The following is a 16509-nucleotide window of genomic DNA, read 5'->3' on the forward strand; positions in this document are numbered from 1 at the left end:
TATGCTATGGATTGAGTCCTCCTGCCAAGTTCATATGTTGACACTCTAATCACCAATGTTTGGACATGGAGCCTTTGGGGGTAATTAGGTTTAGATGAATTTATGAGAGTGGGGCCTTATAAGTGCCTTTATGAGAAAAGACACCAGAGCTCTCTCTCTCTCTCTCTGTATTTCTCTCTTCCATGAGAGGACGCAGCAAGAAGGTGCCCATATTCAACCAGGAAGAGGGTCCTCATCAGGAATTAAACATGCTGGTACCCTGATCTCAGATTTCTAACCTCCAGAACTGTGAGAAAATAAATACCTGTGATTTAGCCACCTGGTCTATGGTATTTTATTATGGCAGCCCAAGTAGACTAACACAGTTTGAGTGATAAGATGATCCTATAGCCATCCAAGTATAAAATGTTATCACTTTTGAGTGAACTGGTAGACTAATAAAGCTATGACTTTATTCATTGACATATGATCTGGTTCACTATATTAATTGTAAACGCAGGCTATAACCTCAGCCAGATGTCTTTTAGATGAATCGAAAAATTGTTACCTGAGTTGGATAAGAATGTAGGAGTCATTTGATTTGCATCTGGTGTGGCAGATGAAGTCACGGAGGCCTAGAGCAGTTAAGAGGTTTAGCACAATCCACACAGTTAGAGTACAGGTTCTCTCCCTCTAGGCCTGTGTTCTCTTCACACAACACCTCAGTGCAGACCATCAATCACACGGAGGCCCAGGAGAGGCTGTAGAAATGAATTAGCTCAAATCAGAGTTCCTAGAAAGAATGCAAAGATTTCCTTTCCTAAGCCTCATGTGCATGTGAGAAAACATCATGTAGCAGGGTTAATCTTTTATTTACTCTGGTTCAGAGACACAAAGAAACTATGGTTTATTTGTTTCTAGAATTGATCTAAAATTTATTTTGAGGAGGTTCCCATTGTGGCACAGTGGAAACTAACCTGACTAGTGGGCATGGGTTCGATCCCTGGCCTCACTCAGTGGGTTGAGGATCCAGCATTGCCATGAGCTGTGGTATAGGTCACAGATGTGGCTTGGATCCTAGTTGCTGTGGCTGTGGCATAGGCCAGCAGCTACAGCTCTGATTTGACCCCAGCCTAGGAACTTCCATATGCTATGGGTGTGGCCCTAGAATGCAAATAAATAAATAAATAAAAATAAAATTCTCTTTGAGTTTCATCCTATTCCTTCAGTGTGAGAGGTGAGGATACATGAAGTGGTGGGGTTGGGACAGTGGGTGGTGACATCTACATTTGCCAACAAACACCATCACTGTCTCTTCCACTTAAACAGTTTATTTTAGATCATTTGGCTTACTTGGGGTTGGTCTTGCAGATTTCTTCCATCTCTCCCCACTCCTTCTCCTTGACTCTATGTGCAAGTTTGTGTGAAATTCTGTGGCACTTAGTCTGGTCCTTGGCAGGTTGGAGCTGTTAAGCTGCACCTTGACCTATATTGCTTTAGGTACAAAATCAGGTAATTTGGTCCTATCCCAGGGCTCCACTAGTCGGAAGATTCATTCAGTGTTTCTTGTTCCTTCACCAAGGCATGTAGGAACTTTCAGATCCTCTAAACCAGAAATTGACACACTGTGGGCCTTGGACAAAAGTCTACATAAATAAAGTTTTATTGGAACAGGGACATGCTTGCTTATTTACACATGGACTATGGCTGCTTTAATGCTATGTGTACTGAGTAGTTGTGAAGGAAACTGGTCTGCAATGTTAAAAATGTTTATTGTCTGGGTCTTTAGAGAAAATGTTTGCTGCTCACTGCTCGAGACCACTGTTGCCTAACAGAACTTTCTGCTATGATGGAAATGTTTTATATTTGTCTTTTAATACAGTAGCTATCCTTTGCATAGTTATTGGGGACTGGAAAAGTGGCTGGTGTGACTAAGCAACCAAATTTTAAATTTAATTTAATCTGAATAACTTTAAAATTTTAATACACTTATTACAATAACATCATACTCAATACTGAAAAGCTGATAGAATTCCCTCTAAGATCAGGCAAAGGCAAGGATGCCTATTTTCACCACTTTTATCAAACATAGTTTTGGAAGTCCTAGTCACAGAAATCAGAGAAAAAAAACAAATAAAAGGAACTCAAATTGGAAAGGAAGAAGTGAAACTGTCATTGTTTGCAGATGAAGTGATACTTTACCTAGAGAATCCCAAAGACACCACTAGAAACCTACTAGAGATCATGAATAGATATGATAAATTTGCAGAAATTTGTTGCATTTCTATGCACTAACAATGAGATATCAGAAGGATAAAGAAACAATTCCATTCACCACTGCATCAAAAAGAATAAAATACCTAAAAATTTACCCTAGAGAAGCAAAAGACTTGTATTCAAAAACCTATAAGATGCTAATGAAAGAAGCTAAAGATGACATAAATAGATGAAAGATATACTGTGTTCTTGGGTTGGAAAAATCAGTATCATTAAAATAACTATACTACTCAAGGCAATCTACATATTCAATACAATCTCTATCAAATTATCAATGGCATTTTCCACAGAACTGGAACAAATTTTTTTTAATTTGTGTGGAAATACAGAAGACCCCAAATAACCAATCTTGAGGAAGAAGAATGAAACTGGAAGAATCATGCTGCCTGACTTCAGACTATACTACATAGCTATGGTCATCAAAACAGTATGGTACTGGCATAAAAACAGACATATACATCAATGGAATAGGATAGAAAGACCAGAAATAAACCTGAGTACTTACTATAAATTAATATACAACAAAAAGGTATGAATATACAGTGGAGAAAAGACAGTCTCTTCAATAAGTGGAACAGCTATATGTTAAAATAATCAAATTAGAACATTCTTTAACACCATATACAAAAATAAACTCAAAATGGATTAAAGACCTAAATGTAAGACCAGATACTATAAAACTCTTAGAGAAAATTATAGCCAGAACACTCTTTGACATAAATCTCAGCAACATTTTTTTTGGCTCCATCTCTTAAGGTAATAGAAACAAAAGCAAAAATAAGCAAATGGGACCTAATTAAACCTAAAAGCTTTTGCACAGCAAATGAAATCATAAATAAAACAAAAAGACAACACAGGGATGGGAAAAAATATTTGCAAATGATGCACCCAAAAAGGGATTAATTTTAAAAATACACAAACAGCTTATATAGCTCAATATAAAAAAAAAAAAAACAAATAACCCAAACACAAAATGGTTGGAAGATACCATTTTTCCTCCAAAAAAGACATACAGATGGCCAACAGGCACATGAAAAGATGCTCAATACCACTAATTACCAGAGAAATGCCAATCAAAACTACAATGAGGTAACACCTCATACCTATCAGTATGGCCATCATCAAAATGTCTACAAATAAGGGAGATGGTGTGGAGCAAAGGGAACCCTCTTACATTGTTGGTGTGAATGTAAATTGGTGCAGCCACTGTGGAGAATGGTATGGAGTTTCCTTAAAAACTAAAAATAGAGTTACCATATGATGTAGCAATCCCCATTTCTGGGCATATATCCAGACAAAACTCTAATTCAAAAAGATCCATGCACCCCAAATGTTCATAGCAGCACTATTTACAATAGCTAAGACATGTAAGTGACATAAATATCCATAAACAGATATGGATACACACATACAACAGAATATTACTCAGCCATAAAGAAGAATGAAATAACGCCATTGACAGTAATATGGATGGACCTAGAAATTACCATACTAAGTGAAGTAATTTAGACAAAGACAAATACTGTATGAGATCACCTACATCTGCAATCTAAAAAATGATACAAGTGAACTTATCTACAAAATAGAAATGGACTCACAGATGAAGAAAACACCTGTGGTTAACAAGAAGGAAAGTGAGAAAGGGAAGGATAAATTGGGAATTTGAGATTAATAGATACTATCATATATAAAATCGATTAACAACAAGGACCTACTATATAGCACAGGAAACCATATATATACATAACTGAATCACTTTGTTATACACCTGAAACACTGTACATCAACTATACTTCAATTTTAAAACGTTAAGAAAAATTCATTTAAGTAGCCTCATGCATCTAGTGGCTACCATATTGGGCAGTGCAGCTGCAGACACTCTGAACAGGCCTCTGGGGACCAGGAGTTTTGCTTCAGGGTGTTCTCTGGTTACTTCTTTTGGCTTTGGCATTATCCCTCCAAGGACACATGTTCACATTCAAGGTTTTAAACTAGGGGTATGCATTTTTCCTCAGGCAGGAAGAGGAACATGCTATTAGTCCCTGATGTTCCAGACTCCTCCATTATCTATCAGATGTTTACTATCCAGCACCACCCACCAGCATCCCAGCTTTTCACCCAAGGATAGGCTACTAAGAGGAAACTCTGGATCACCCTTCTTCCATAGTCCAGTGGGTCACATAGGGCGGGTGTTCCCTCCTTCCTCGTGTGGCTGGGACTTCCCTTATAAGATGCTGGATGCCGTATCCTCCTCCTCCTTGAGATCACCTCTGCTCTTTTCCCTTTCCAGGACCATTGGACAGATGAGGTTTTAAGAGACAGAAACCAGCTTAACCATTAAGGATGGTCATCATACTAGCATTCTAAAATATGTCCTTTATAGAACTGCAGCATTAATTTGATTTATATAAGGTTAGAAGCTTGACTATGCTCAGATTCATTGTACATTTGTTGAGTACCCAAAGTTTCAAGCTCTCAACCCACTGCTCAAAAGGACCCAGTCTGCTTCTCTCCTTTTTCTTTTCCTCTCCCCAAGCTGACAAATGTAGTCGCCCAATCATCCCTTTGAATCTGCTTCAGTAGCTTTAGAGGAAATGCCTGCAATATAAGCAGGGTCTTTTTTGAATAACTGACATTTTTCTAAACTATTACCATTACATAGCACTTATACCTAATATAGCACTTATCATACTTGATGATTACCTGATTAGTTTCCTGTCTCCCCCTCCAGAATATAGGCTACATGAAAGCAGAAATTCTCTGGTTCACTGCTGCATTCATAGCATACAAAATTCCGCCTGACAGAATGTGGGTTCCCTGAATTTTTGGAATGAGTAAAAATATGTGGATTATACCTCATAGGATGACTTTGATGTTTAAAAATAAAACGTTAGGCAAAAATTATAAAAGGACATGGAATCCCACCTGCATTATCGATTAAAAAATGAAACTCTGAGATGTTAAATTATGACCCCTGGCTGGCAGATCAGATATATAAACTCACATTCTTGGTCTTCAGAATTTTAAGTTTTCCCCCATTCTCTGACTAATTATAATTATTGCAGCTGAGATTAATTTCCAAAACTCATTTATTTACCTAAAATTTCAAAAGTCAACTTCTGGAGATGTATTTATTTAAAAAAAACCAATAATTAGGTTGTGGAGATTACTTAAGCTTTTGTTTGAAATTAACTGGAATCTTTTTTTTTTTTTTTTTTTTTTTTTTTTTTTTTGTCTTTTGTCTTTTTTTTTTTGTTGTTGTTGTTGTTGTTGTTGTTGCTGTTGTTGTTGTTGTTGTTGCTATTTCTTGGGCCGCTCCCGCGGCATATGGAGGTTCCCAGGCTAGGGGTTGAATCGGAGCTGTAGCCACCGGCCTACGCCAGAGCCACAGCAACGCGGGATCCGAGCCGCGTCTGCAATCTACACCACAGCTCACGGCAACGCCGGATCGTTAACCCACTGAGCAAGGGCAGGGACCGAACCCGCAACCTCATGTTTCCTAGTCAGATTCGTTAACCACTGCGCCACGACGGGAACTCCTAACTGGAATCTTTTCTTGATTATATTTCACCATAGAATCTTTAAGATGTAATGTATCTTTTTTCTTTGTTTTTGTTTTTGTTTTTTTAAGGCTGGACCTGGGATATATGGAAGTTCCCAGGCTAGGGGGTCAAACCAGAGCAGCAGCTGCAGGCCTATACCACAGCTGTGCATCACAGGGATCTGAGCCACATCTATGACCTACGTTACAGTTTGCTGGGTCCTTAACCCACTGAAGGAGGCCAGGGACCAAACCTGCATCCTCATGGACACTGTTTTAGGTTTTTATCCTGCTCAGCCACAACAGGAACTCCTGCAAGGTATCTTAAATTTGGCTTCTTCCTTAGAAAATAAAAGGCTAGTAGTAAATAAAATTTCTGGAGATTTCAAATGAAATTATGTATAGAAAACCTTATCATAGACCATGAAGGATTCTGTGTTAGTAAGCCTTTGCTACTATCATCATTATCAGCAATCCTAAAAAAAAAAAAACCTGCAATAAAGTTTTCTTTCTCACCTTGTGGAGAGTGTGAAATTATGTAAGATTTGAAAATCACCTAACATTTAGTTACTTAATGAAAACAGCATAGATTTCCCATTCTGGTGAAGTGATAAGACTCTCTACAAACTTGGCAGATGAAAAGTAATGGCTTTGAAAATGCAGGAGAAAGGATAAAGGGGAATCAATGGAATTGTTTTTATAGTAGTAATTACAGATTGTGAAATGCTGATTTGGTTTTAAGAGATTTTGAGTGGGATATTACATGAGAGCAAACTTAATGTCAGGGTAGTTGACCCAAGGAGAAACAAGTCTTGATAAACTCCTGATATTTTCATGCCACAGAGCACTACCTGAACACATTTCTTCCAACAATCTCCTGATTTTACGTAAATGAACAAAGGCTGCAACACAAATAGCCCAAATCCAGTGCAAACATTTAGACAAATCAACACTTAAATTAGGTTTCTCTATTACCTTAATTCTGGACTTATTTTCTGCTTTTTGCTTTTTAGGGTCACCCCCTCAGCATATATAAGTTCCCAGGTTAGGGTCAAATTGGAGCTACAGCTGCTGGACTGAGCTATAGCTGCTGGCCTGAGCTATAGCTGCCGGCCTATGCCACAGCCACAGCATCGGGGGATTTGAGCCTTATCTGCGACCTACACCAGAGCTCATGGCAATGCCAGATCCCCAACCCACTGAGCAAGACCAGGGATTGAACCCACAATCTCATGGATCCTAGTTGGGTTCATTAACTGCTGAGACACGACGGGAACTCCCTGTATTTTCTTTGAATATGACAGATATCCCTCTGCATATTGTTTGAATATGAGAGAGATCAGAGCAGGGGCAGAAGTAGCTAGTGTAAGCTTAAATGCCGTTTCATTTCTTTGAGCCTCATTTTCTCAACTGTAAGATGAAACAGGGAAGTGGTCAAGGATCACAGACTCAAACGAGCCTAGGGACCCGGCATGTTTTTGTGTGAAGCTTGCTTTCTAGGGTTAAGATAATAGGGAATTACTGAGAACTGTGGTTAGTCAGAACATGCCTGGCCTTCCTTAAAGCATTCTCATTCAACATTTAAAAATCTCTGCTCTCCCTAGGGCCTAGGCTTGGTCAATAGGCCTGCAGCTGCCTGCCTCTGGAATAAATAATTGCTAAGGTACCAGAAGTCACATTGCACAAACCTGTGTCTTTTACGAAACCACTTCTGATGTCCACCTGTACAAGTTATTACTGCATTTCAGATCCAAATCTGCCCTTTCTTCTTGCTTATTGAAAATGGAGGTGGGCCCTTCAGAGCATTTTCCCAAGTCAGCCCGCCAAAGGTTCAGCTATGTTCATGGGTGGTCCTGTAGAGACATTGCAAGAGAAAGAAGTTTGCTCTCTGATTCCAGTGAGCTCTCCTGGGAGTCCCTACAGTGAGGGCAGATCTTCCTGGGTGCAGTTCCTGAAGGTGCAAAACTACTCCAACACCTGTCTCCTGTAGTACCAAAAGCTCCTCAAGCATTTGGGTTCTGCACTGCATGTAGCATCTCCTTCTTCAGTGCCTAGAGCAGCATGTAGGGAGAGTGGTTTCTCCAACATCTGGCTTCTGCAGCATGGTAGCTTCTCCAGTGTCAATTTCTGGCAGGTTGCAAGTTTTTCTAGCATCCACCTCCTACAGTATGTTCCTCCTCCTCCTCCTCCTCCTCCTTCACTTTTTAAGGCCATACCTGTGGCATGTGGAATTCCCAGGCTAAGGAACTGCAGCTGCCAGCCACAACCATGACCACAGCAAAACGGGATTCAAACTGTATCTGCGACCTACATCATAGCTCATGGCCACGCCTGATCCTTAAATCACTGAGCAAGGCTAGGGATTGAACCCTCAGCCTCATGTATACTAGTCAGGCTTGCTACTGCTGAGCCACAATGGGAATTCCCTGGGTGACTTCTTACGTATCTGTCTACTGCAGTGCACATAAATTTTCTAGTGATTGGACCCTGTAATGCACCTCGGCCAGCAGATTCCTCTGGATGCCTTTGGGCACTTCTATAGCATAACACCTCCAAGCAGCTTTCCCTGACATCCCAGAGGGAAGATTTCTAGCAAGTTCCACTGGTGTGGCACTACAGTGACTTGTCTGGCATTTTGTGAGCCATGCCTTCCAGCAAGGTCTGGATCTCCGTCTTGGGTGGAGGGGTTCTTTCTTGGCTGCTCTATCTCAGCCCTATGGGGAGTAGCTGATCCTTATTGTTGCTTTTTCTACATTCTTTAATGTTCAGTTCCTCCTAGTTAATCCCTTGTTACTCTAATCTCTTCTTAGAGCCTGCAGTTCTTTATATTAAACTATCCCTTGTTCAAATTATTGTGTCTTTTCTGTCTCATGAATGGACCCAAATTGTGCTATCCTGGAGCTCTCAGCACCTCTCTCACTTACATTGGTATCATTCAGATGGAACATTCCTACCCATTCCAGAGAAGACATCTCTACCCATCCTTACCTAGAAATCACACACAACTTAAGATATTTACTCAAATATCTTGCTCTGAGTGAAGAATCTGATCCCATTTCACAGATGAGGTACATGAGAACAAGAAAGGTTATATGATTTCTTTATGATCACAAAGTTCATCATAGAACTGGGACAAGAACTCTGGTATTTTGACTTCTAATCTGGTACCCCTTCCTTTCTGCCGTGCTAACATTAGTTGTCAAAATATTATTTAAGCAACTTGGAGTTCCCATCGTGGCTCAGTGGTTAATGAATCCAACTTGGAACCATGAGGTTGTGGGTTCAATCCCTGGCCTTGCTCAGTGGGTTAAGGATCTGGCATTGCCATGAGGTGTGGTGTAGGTTGCAGATGTGGCTCGGATCCCGAGTTGCTGTGGCTGTGGGGTAGGCCGGCAGCTACAGCTCTGATTGGACCCCTAGCCTAGGAACCTCCATATGCCATGGGAGCGGCCCAAGAAATGGCAAAAACACAAAAAAAGAAAAAAAAAAGAAAAAATTAATTAAGCAACTCCTTGCATATGGTCCTATAAGGCATTCAAATTATAAAAAATTGATCCTAGATTTGCTTCTCAGGCAGAGTAAGCAGGGGTTATGGAAAGAGTATGGAATTTAGGATCAGAGAGTCATGGGCTGTTTATCACCTGAGGGATACGGGGCAAACAGACAAACATTGTTATAAAATAGAAATATCTACAGTAGAGGGTTGTGGTCAAGGGGAAAGAAGGCCACATACATAAAGCATTTATCATTAGACATCTTTAGAGAAACAAGACAAACAAAAAGGCAATTAAATTATGCTGAATCCATTTCATTTCAGTTATTTTTTCCGAATTTTACATATTTCCCATGTGTATTTTTTAATTTATTTTTAAGATTATTCACACTGACACAATTATGTGATTTTTACACTAAGATAAACTTAGAGATACTACATATCTTCTAGAAAAAAGGGTATTTTTGGCACATGTGCATGTTTATAAACCTTCATTTCCCCTCTTAACTTTGAGGTAAAAGTGACATAAAGAACTGTAAATATTCGAAGTGTACAACTCAGTGTTTGATATATATGTGCTATGAAATAACATAATCAAACTAATTAACATATCCATCACTTCACATAATTACCTTTTTCTTTCTCTCTCTTCCTCTCTCCTTCCCCCCATTTCTTCCTCCCTTTCTTCTTCCCTCTCTTTCTTTCTTTCTGGTGACAACACAAGATTTACCCTCTTAGCAAATTTCCAGTATACAATACGCTATTGTTAACCTTAGTCACCTTGCTTTCGTTAGCTCTCCAGAACTTGTTTGTCTTGCATAACCAAAACTTTGAACCCCTTGGCCAACATCTCCCTATTTCCCCTTCCCCCCAGCCCCTGGCAACCACCATTCTACTCTGCTTCTGAGTCTAACTATTTCTGACTGTTTTATTTTGTCTTTTTAGGGCTGCACCTAAGGCCTATGGAGGTTCCCAGGCTAGGGGTCTAATCAGAGCTACAGCTGGCAGCCTACACCTCAGCCACAGCAACACAGTAGCCAAGCCGCGTCTGTGACCTACACCACAGTTCACGGCAATGCCGGATCCCCAACCCACTAAGTGAGGCCAGGAAACAAACCCGAATCCTCATGGATAATAGTGAGATTCATATCCCCTGCACCACAACAGGAACTCCCTGAACCAAATATATATATATATTTTTAGGGCCGCACCTGCGGCATATGGAAGTTCCCAGGCTAGGGGTCTAATTGGAGATGTAGCCTCAGGCCTACACCACAGTCACGGCAACGCCGGATCCTTAAGCCACTGAGCAAGGTCAGGACTCAAACCCAAAACCTCATAGTTTCTAGTCAGATTCGTTAACCACTGAGCCAGGATGGGAATTCCCCAGATATTTAATATGTATTTCTCATTCTACTTTTCCAATACCATCATAGTAAATACTATTATTTCCACTTTACAGGAAACAATGTTTTGAGTGCTTTTGAACTTGCCCAACAGTACATGGATCCATTTGATTTAAAAAGAATGATCTTTTCATTTCACCATTTTGCCTCTGTAGGTACAAATTTTTAGTCAACCATTCTGAAACAAAATAGCATCCATATGTATACTGTGATAGAATTGTGCTTACTGTTTCTGGTTTCAGAGCCAAGAGTATGGCTTTTCTATGAATACAATGACTTTCTATTTATCTACACACTGATTATACCCAAGGACAATGCATCATTTGGTTATTGTTGGTCTATTTTTATACATCTTGATGCTCTCTTTTCTGCAAGCTTATTAAAGCCATAGTTTTCTTTCCCAGCTAGCTCAAGTCAAATATTGCCAAACTTTGCAATTTTTTTTTCTGCTTTAAAACAGAACTGTGACACTTTTATCAAAATCCCAGGCTCTGCATTTTGTTCACCACACTATGACCTCATTGGTGTAGGAATAATTAAAGCAAAGTGATTAAAGCAAAGAAGTAGAGGATTAGAATCAAGTAGAACATCTCTAGTCCTTGTTCTCCTGGCTTTTCCCTCTCCCCAGGAAAGGAGAAAGACCAGAACCTACCTGGAAAAGAAGGAGGAGGTACCCAGTAATTCAAGTTATTTGCTAGAAAACCACATGTTGTGGCATTTTATTTTATTTTATTTTTTGGCTGCACCTGGAGGAGGTAGAAGTTCCTGGGCCAGGAATTGAACCTGAGTTACAGCAGTGACAACACTGAATCCTTAATCACTAGGTCACCAGGGAACTCCTGTTGTGACATTTTAAAAGTATTCATTTAAAGGTATTTAATTTAAAATATTTTCAGAATCCAACAACATATCAAAAAGATCATACACCACAACCAGGTGGGATTCATCCCATGTTCACAAGGATGGTTCAACATATGCAAATCAATCAATGTCATACACCACATTAATAAAAGTCAAAAACCACATGATCATCTCAATAGATACATAAAAAGCATTGACAAAGTCCAACATCCATTCATGATAAAAACACTTACCAAAGTGGGTATAGAGGGAACATTCCTTAACATAATCAAAGCCATTTATGACAATCCCACAGCCAATATAATACTCAATGGAGAAAAGCTGAAAGCCTTCCCACTAAAATCTGGAACAAGACAAGGCTGTCCACCTCACCACTGTTATTCAACATAGTACTAGAAGTCCTAGCCACAGCCATCAGACAAACAAAAGAAACAAAAGTATCCAAATAGGAAGAGAAGAGGTAAAACTGTCACTGTATGCAGATGACATGATACTATATATAGAAAACCCTAAGGTCTCAACCCAAAAATTACTTGAACTGATCAACAAATTCAGCAAAGTAGCAAGATATAAGATTAACATTCAGAAATCAATTGCATTTTTTTTTGTCTTTTTGCCATTTCTTGGGCTGCTCCCTCGGCATATGGAGGTTCTCAGGCTAGGGATCGAATTGGAACTGTAGCCACTGGCCTACACCAGAGCCACAGCAACGTGGGATCCGAGCTGCGTCTGCGACCTACACCACAGCTCACAGCAATGCCGGATCCTTAACCCACTGAGCAAGGCCAGGGATCAAACTCACAACCTCATGGTTCCTAGTTGGATTCGTTAACCACTGCGCCACGACTGGAACTCCTCAATTGCATTTCTGTATACTAACAATAAAATATTAGAAAAGGAATACAAAAATACAATACCTTTTAAAATTGCATCCCCAAAAATCAAAGACCTGGGAATACACCTTATATCCTGAGAACCATAAAACATTAATCAAGGAAATTAAAGAAGATGTAAAGAAATGGAAAGATATTTCACACTCCTGGGTTGGAAAAATTAATATTGTAAAAATGGCCATACTACCCAAAGTGATCTACAGGTTTAATGCAATCCCAATCAAATTACCCAGGACATTTTTCACAGAACTAAAACAAACAATCCAAAAATTTATATGGAACCACAAAAGACCCAGAATTTCCAAAGCAATTCTGAGGAACAAAAAACCAGGCAGGAGGCATAACTCTCCCAGACTTCAGGCAATATCACAAAGCCACAATCATCAAAACAGTGTGGTACTGGTACCAAAACAGACAGACAAATGGAACAGAATAGAGAACCCAGAAATAAACCCAGACAAAGGGAGCTTGACAAAGGAGGCAAGAACATAAAATGGGAAAAAGACAGTCTTTTCAGCAAGTATTGCTGGGAAACCTGTACAGCTGCATACGAATCAATGAAACTAGAACACATGTTCACGCCATGCATGACAATAAACTCAAAATGGCTGAAAGACTTAAATATAAGACAAGACACCAACAAACTCCTGGAAGAGAGAACATAGGCAAAACATTCTCTGACATCAATCTTACAAATGTTTTCTCAGGTCCATCTCCCAAAGCAACAGAAATAAAAGTGAAAATAAACCAATGGGACCTAATCAAACGGAAAAGCTTTTGCACAGCAAAGGAAACCAAAAAGAAAACAAAAAGACAACTTACAGAATGGAAGAATAGTTTCAAATGATGCAACTGTCAAGGGCTTAATCTCTAGAATATACAAGCAACTTAAACAACTCAGTAGCAAAAAAGCCAACAACCCAATGGAAAAATGGGCAAAAGACCTGAATAAACATTTTTCCAAGGAAAATGTACAGATGGCCAATAAGCACATGAAAAAATGCTCAATATTACTCATTATTAGAGAAATGCAAATCAAAACTACTATAAGGTACCACCTCATACCAGTCAGAATGGCCATCATTAATAAGTCCACAAATGCTGGAGGGGGTGTGGAGAAAAGGGAAAACTCCTGCACTGTTGGTGGGACTGTAAGCTGGTACAACCACTATGGAAAACAGTATGGAGGTCCCTTAGATATCTATACATAGAACTACCATATGACTCAGTAATCTGACTCTTGGGCATATATCTGGACAACTTTCCTTAAAAAAGCTGCATGCACTCGCATGTTCATTGCAGCACTATTCACAATAGCCAAGACATGGAAACAACCCAAATGTCCATTGACAGATGATTGGATTAGGAAGATTTGATATACATACACAATGGAATACTACTCAGCCATAAAAAGAATGAAAAATGCCATTTGCAGCAGCATGGATGAAACTAGAGACTCTGATGCTGAGTGAAGTAAGTCAGAAAGAGAAAGACAAATACCATATGATATCACTTATATTTGGAATCTAATATAGGGCACAAATGAACCTTTGCACAGAAAAGAAAATCATGGACTTGGAGAATAGACTTGTGGTTGCCAAGGGGGAGGGGGAGGAAGTGGGGTGGATTGGGAGCTTGGGGTTAACGGATGCAAACTATTGCCTTTGGAATGGATTAGCAATGAAATCCTGCTGTGTAACACTAGTAACTATGTGTAGTCACTTATGATGGAGCATGATAATGTGAGAAAATAGAATGTGTACAAGTATGTGTAACTGGGTCACCATGCTGTACAGTAGAAAAAAATTGTATTGGATAAACAATTTAAAAAATAAAATAAAATTAAAAATAAATAAATAAAATATTTCTAAACATAATTTACTATTTAAAAATGTAGTGTGCCATGCTTGTGTTCTATTTTAAAGGTTGAACTGCAGTGTTGGTATACCTCAAGCTAGTTAGAAACATAGAATCAAGTGTTATCAGAAAAATAAAGGAATAGACTCATTCTCATAAAGTAAGTTACAGAGTGTAACAGAATTGTGTGAAATGCCAATATTGGAAAAACATGGTCACAGGTCCCCAAATTGCTTATGTCAATTCTTTAGTGCTTAGCCGAGATAGAGGCTATTTTTAGTGCTTAACAAAAATCAAGGATGTTAAAAAAACCCTTTTTATCCATATTCTTCATAATGTACCATGTTTTTCTTTTGCCTGAGGACCAAATGTGTCTAATTTTTGCAGTCAGTTTTCTGTGCTTACTAAACAAAGCATGTGCAAGCAACATGGAAAATGGAGAGTCATGGACATTTCTCCTAAAGTAAGCAAAAGACATATCATGCAAAAGACAACACTGGGTGATATATAAGGAAAGAAGCTAACCCTAAGTTTCAGAAATGAAGAATGTCAGCTCAGAAGCTGGTGCCATCATGGCCCAGTGTGGATCAGACTTGGAGCAGACTCTCATGCCCAGGTGCTGGGGTTTTATAGGACACAAATACACACATGGTTCTAGTCTGCAGGAGGTGGGATTTAGGCCTGAAACCCCTGCATTAATCTGGGACTTTGGAAATTCTGTACTTTCATTGAAAGAGGATTGAACATTCAGATGATGGGTCTTAAACTGCAAAGGAAGTTTGTCTCTATTGGCAGGTGTGGATAAAAAGTTTCTAGTGAGGAATTGAAACAAAGTATGAGGTGTGGTCATAGAATAACAATTTAGGCTAGCTAGCAACATGGTGCTGAAATCAGCAAAACAGGAATTAATGTAAATCCTGCCCTAGCCTGCCTCCATGCTTAGAGCTCCTGGCAGGAGCAAATAGCAACCACTGTCTTGGGACATTTGCCTAAATCAATCTATACTGGACACACATAAAGAAATTAAATATGGGCTCAAAAATTAAACTTATAGATAAAATGAGGAAACAACCCCTCATGAGAGAATTCTTAGACACAAGAAACAGAAAGATGAGCACCCCAAAGAACTTGAAATAACTTGAGTCTGAAAGGAGTTATAAAATGGTGATGTTTAAAATGATTAAGTAGACAAACGATGGGATAGAAATATATGGAAACAGTAGGAAACAATTTACAAAGAATAGGCAAATTTGGAAACTTAACAATTAGAATATAGGAGTTCCCATCATGGCTCAGTGGAAACAAATCTGACTAGTATTCATGAGGATGTAGGTTCCATCCCTGGCCTCTCTCAGGGTGTTGGGGATTTGGCATTGCTGTGAGCTGTGGTGTATGTGCAGGTGCTGACTTGGATCCAATGTTGCTGTGGCTGTGGTGTAGACCAGCGGCTGTAGCTCCAATTCAACCCCTAGCCTGGGAACCTCCATATGCCGTGGGTGCAGCCTTAAAAAAAAAAAATTAGAATATATACAAATGAAAAAATTCATTAAAAAAATATCTCAGTGGATGGTGTATCAGTTATCCATCACCACAGTAATGTTCCCTTAGACCAGGGAGGTAGACAACAAGCGTGTCTTCTCTACATGCCTGGGGTGAGCTGGGGCTGCCTGGGTGGCGCTGCTGCCCTTGGCTGGGTTTGCTCATTTATGGAGGGTCAGCTGGCTATTGGCTAATCTAGGCTGGCCTCAGTTGGAGTGTTGGAGGTGACTGGGCTCTATTTTACATGTTTCTCATCCTCCAGCAGACTGGTGGGCATGTCTTAGAACAAATGATAAAACAAGTTTATGAACAACTGACACACTGTAACTTCTGCCTCCTTTTCTTGATCTGAACAGTGAGATGACCAAGCCCAGCATCAAGGGGCAGGGTAGGTCACCCCCATTCATCTTGAGAGGTCATTGCACTACACAATCATGTGGAATAAGACACAGATACAGGGAGCCCTGAAGAATTGAGGACATTATGGCAATAGATTGCAGATGAAGGAGAGCTGGTTAAGCACACCCAGATGGAGAATGAGTGAAGAACAAAGGCCTGAGAAAATGTCTGTTTGTAGCAGAGAAGTGAAAAGATAGGATATATGAATATGTTACGACATTAGGAGGACAGATTGAGCTGGCCTGGCATATATCTAACAGAAGT

At 39.6% G+C, this 16509-nt stretch overlaps 1 protein-coding gene across 1 annotated transcript in view; it reads right to left on the reverse strand.

Annotated features, from left to right (window-relative positions):
- CCDC148 (coiled-coil domain containing 148) overlaps positions 7040-16509 on the reverse strand; it is a 362700-nt gene continuing 353230 nt past the window's right edge. Inside the window, exon 15 of the mRNA XM_021076461.1 lies at positions 7040-7650. Within this exon, the coding sequence (XP_020932120.1) occupies positions 7639-7650 (12 nt within the window). The 3' untranslated portion in view covers positions 7040-7638. The remainder of the gene's footprint in view (positions 7651-16509) is intronic.

The sequence above is a fragment of the Sus scrofa genome, chromosome 15 (assembly GCF_000003025.6).
Source record: "Sus scrofa isolate TJ Tabasco breed Duroc chromosome 15, Sscrofa11.1, whole genome shotgun sequence".
Lineage (NCBI taxonomy): Eukaryota > Metazoa > Chordata > Mammalia > Artiodactyla > Suidae > Sus > Sus scrofa.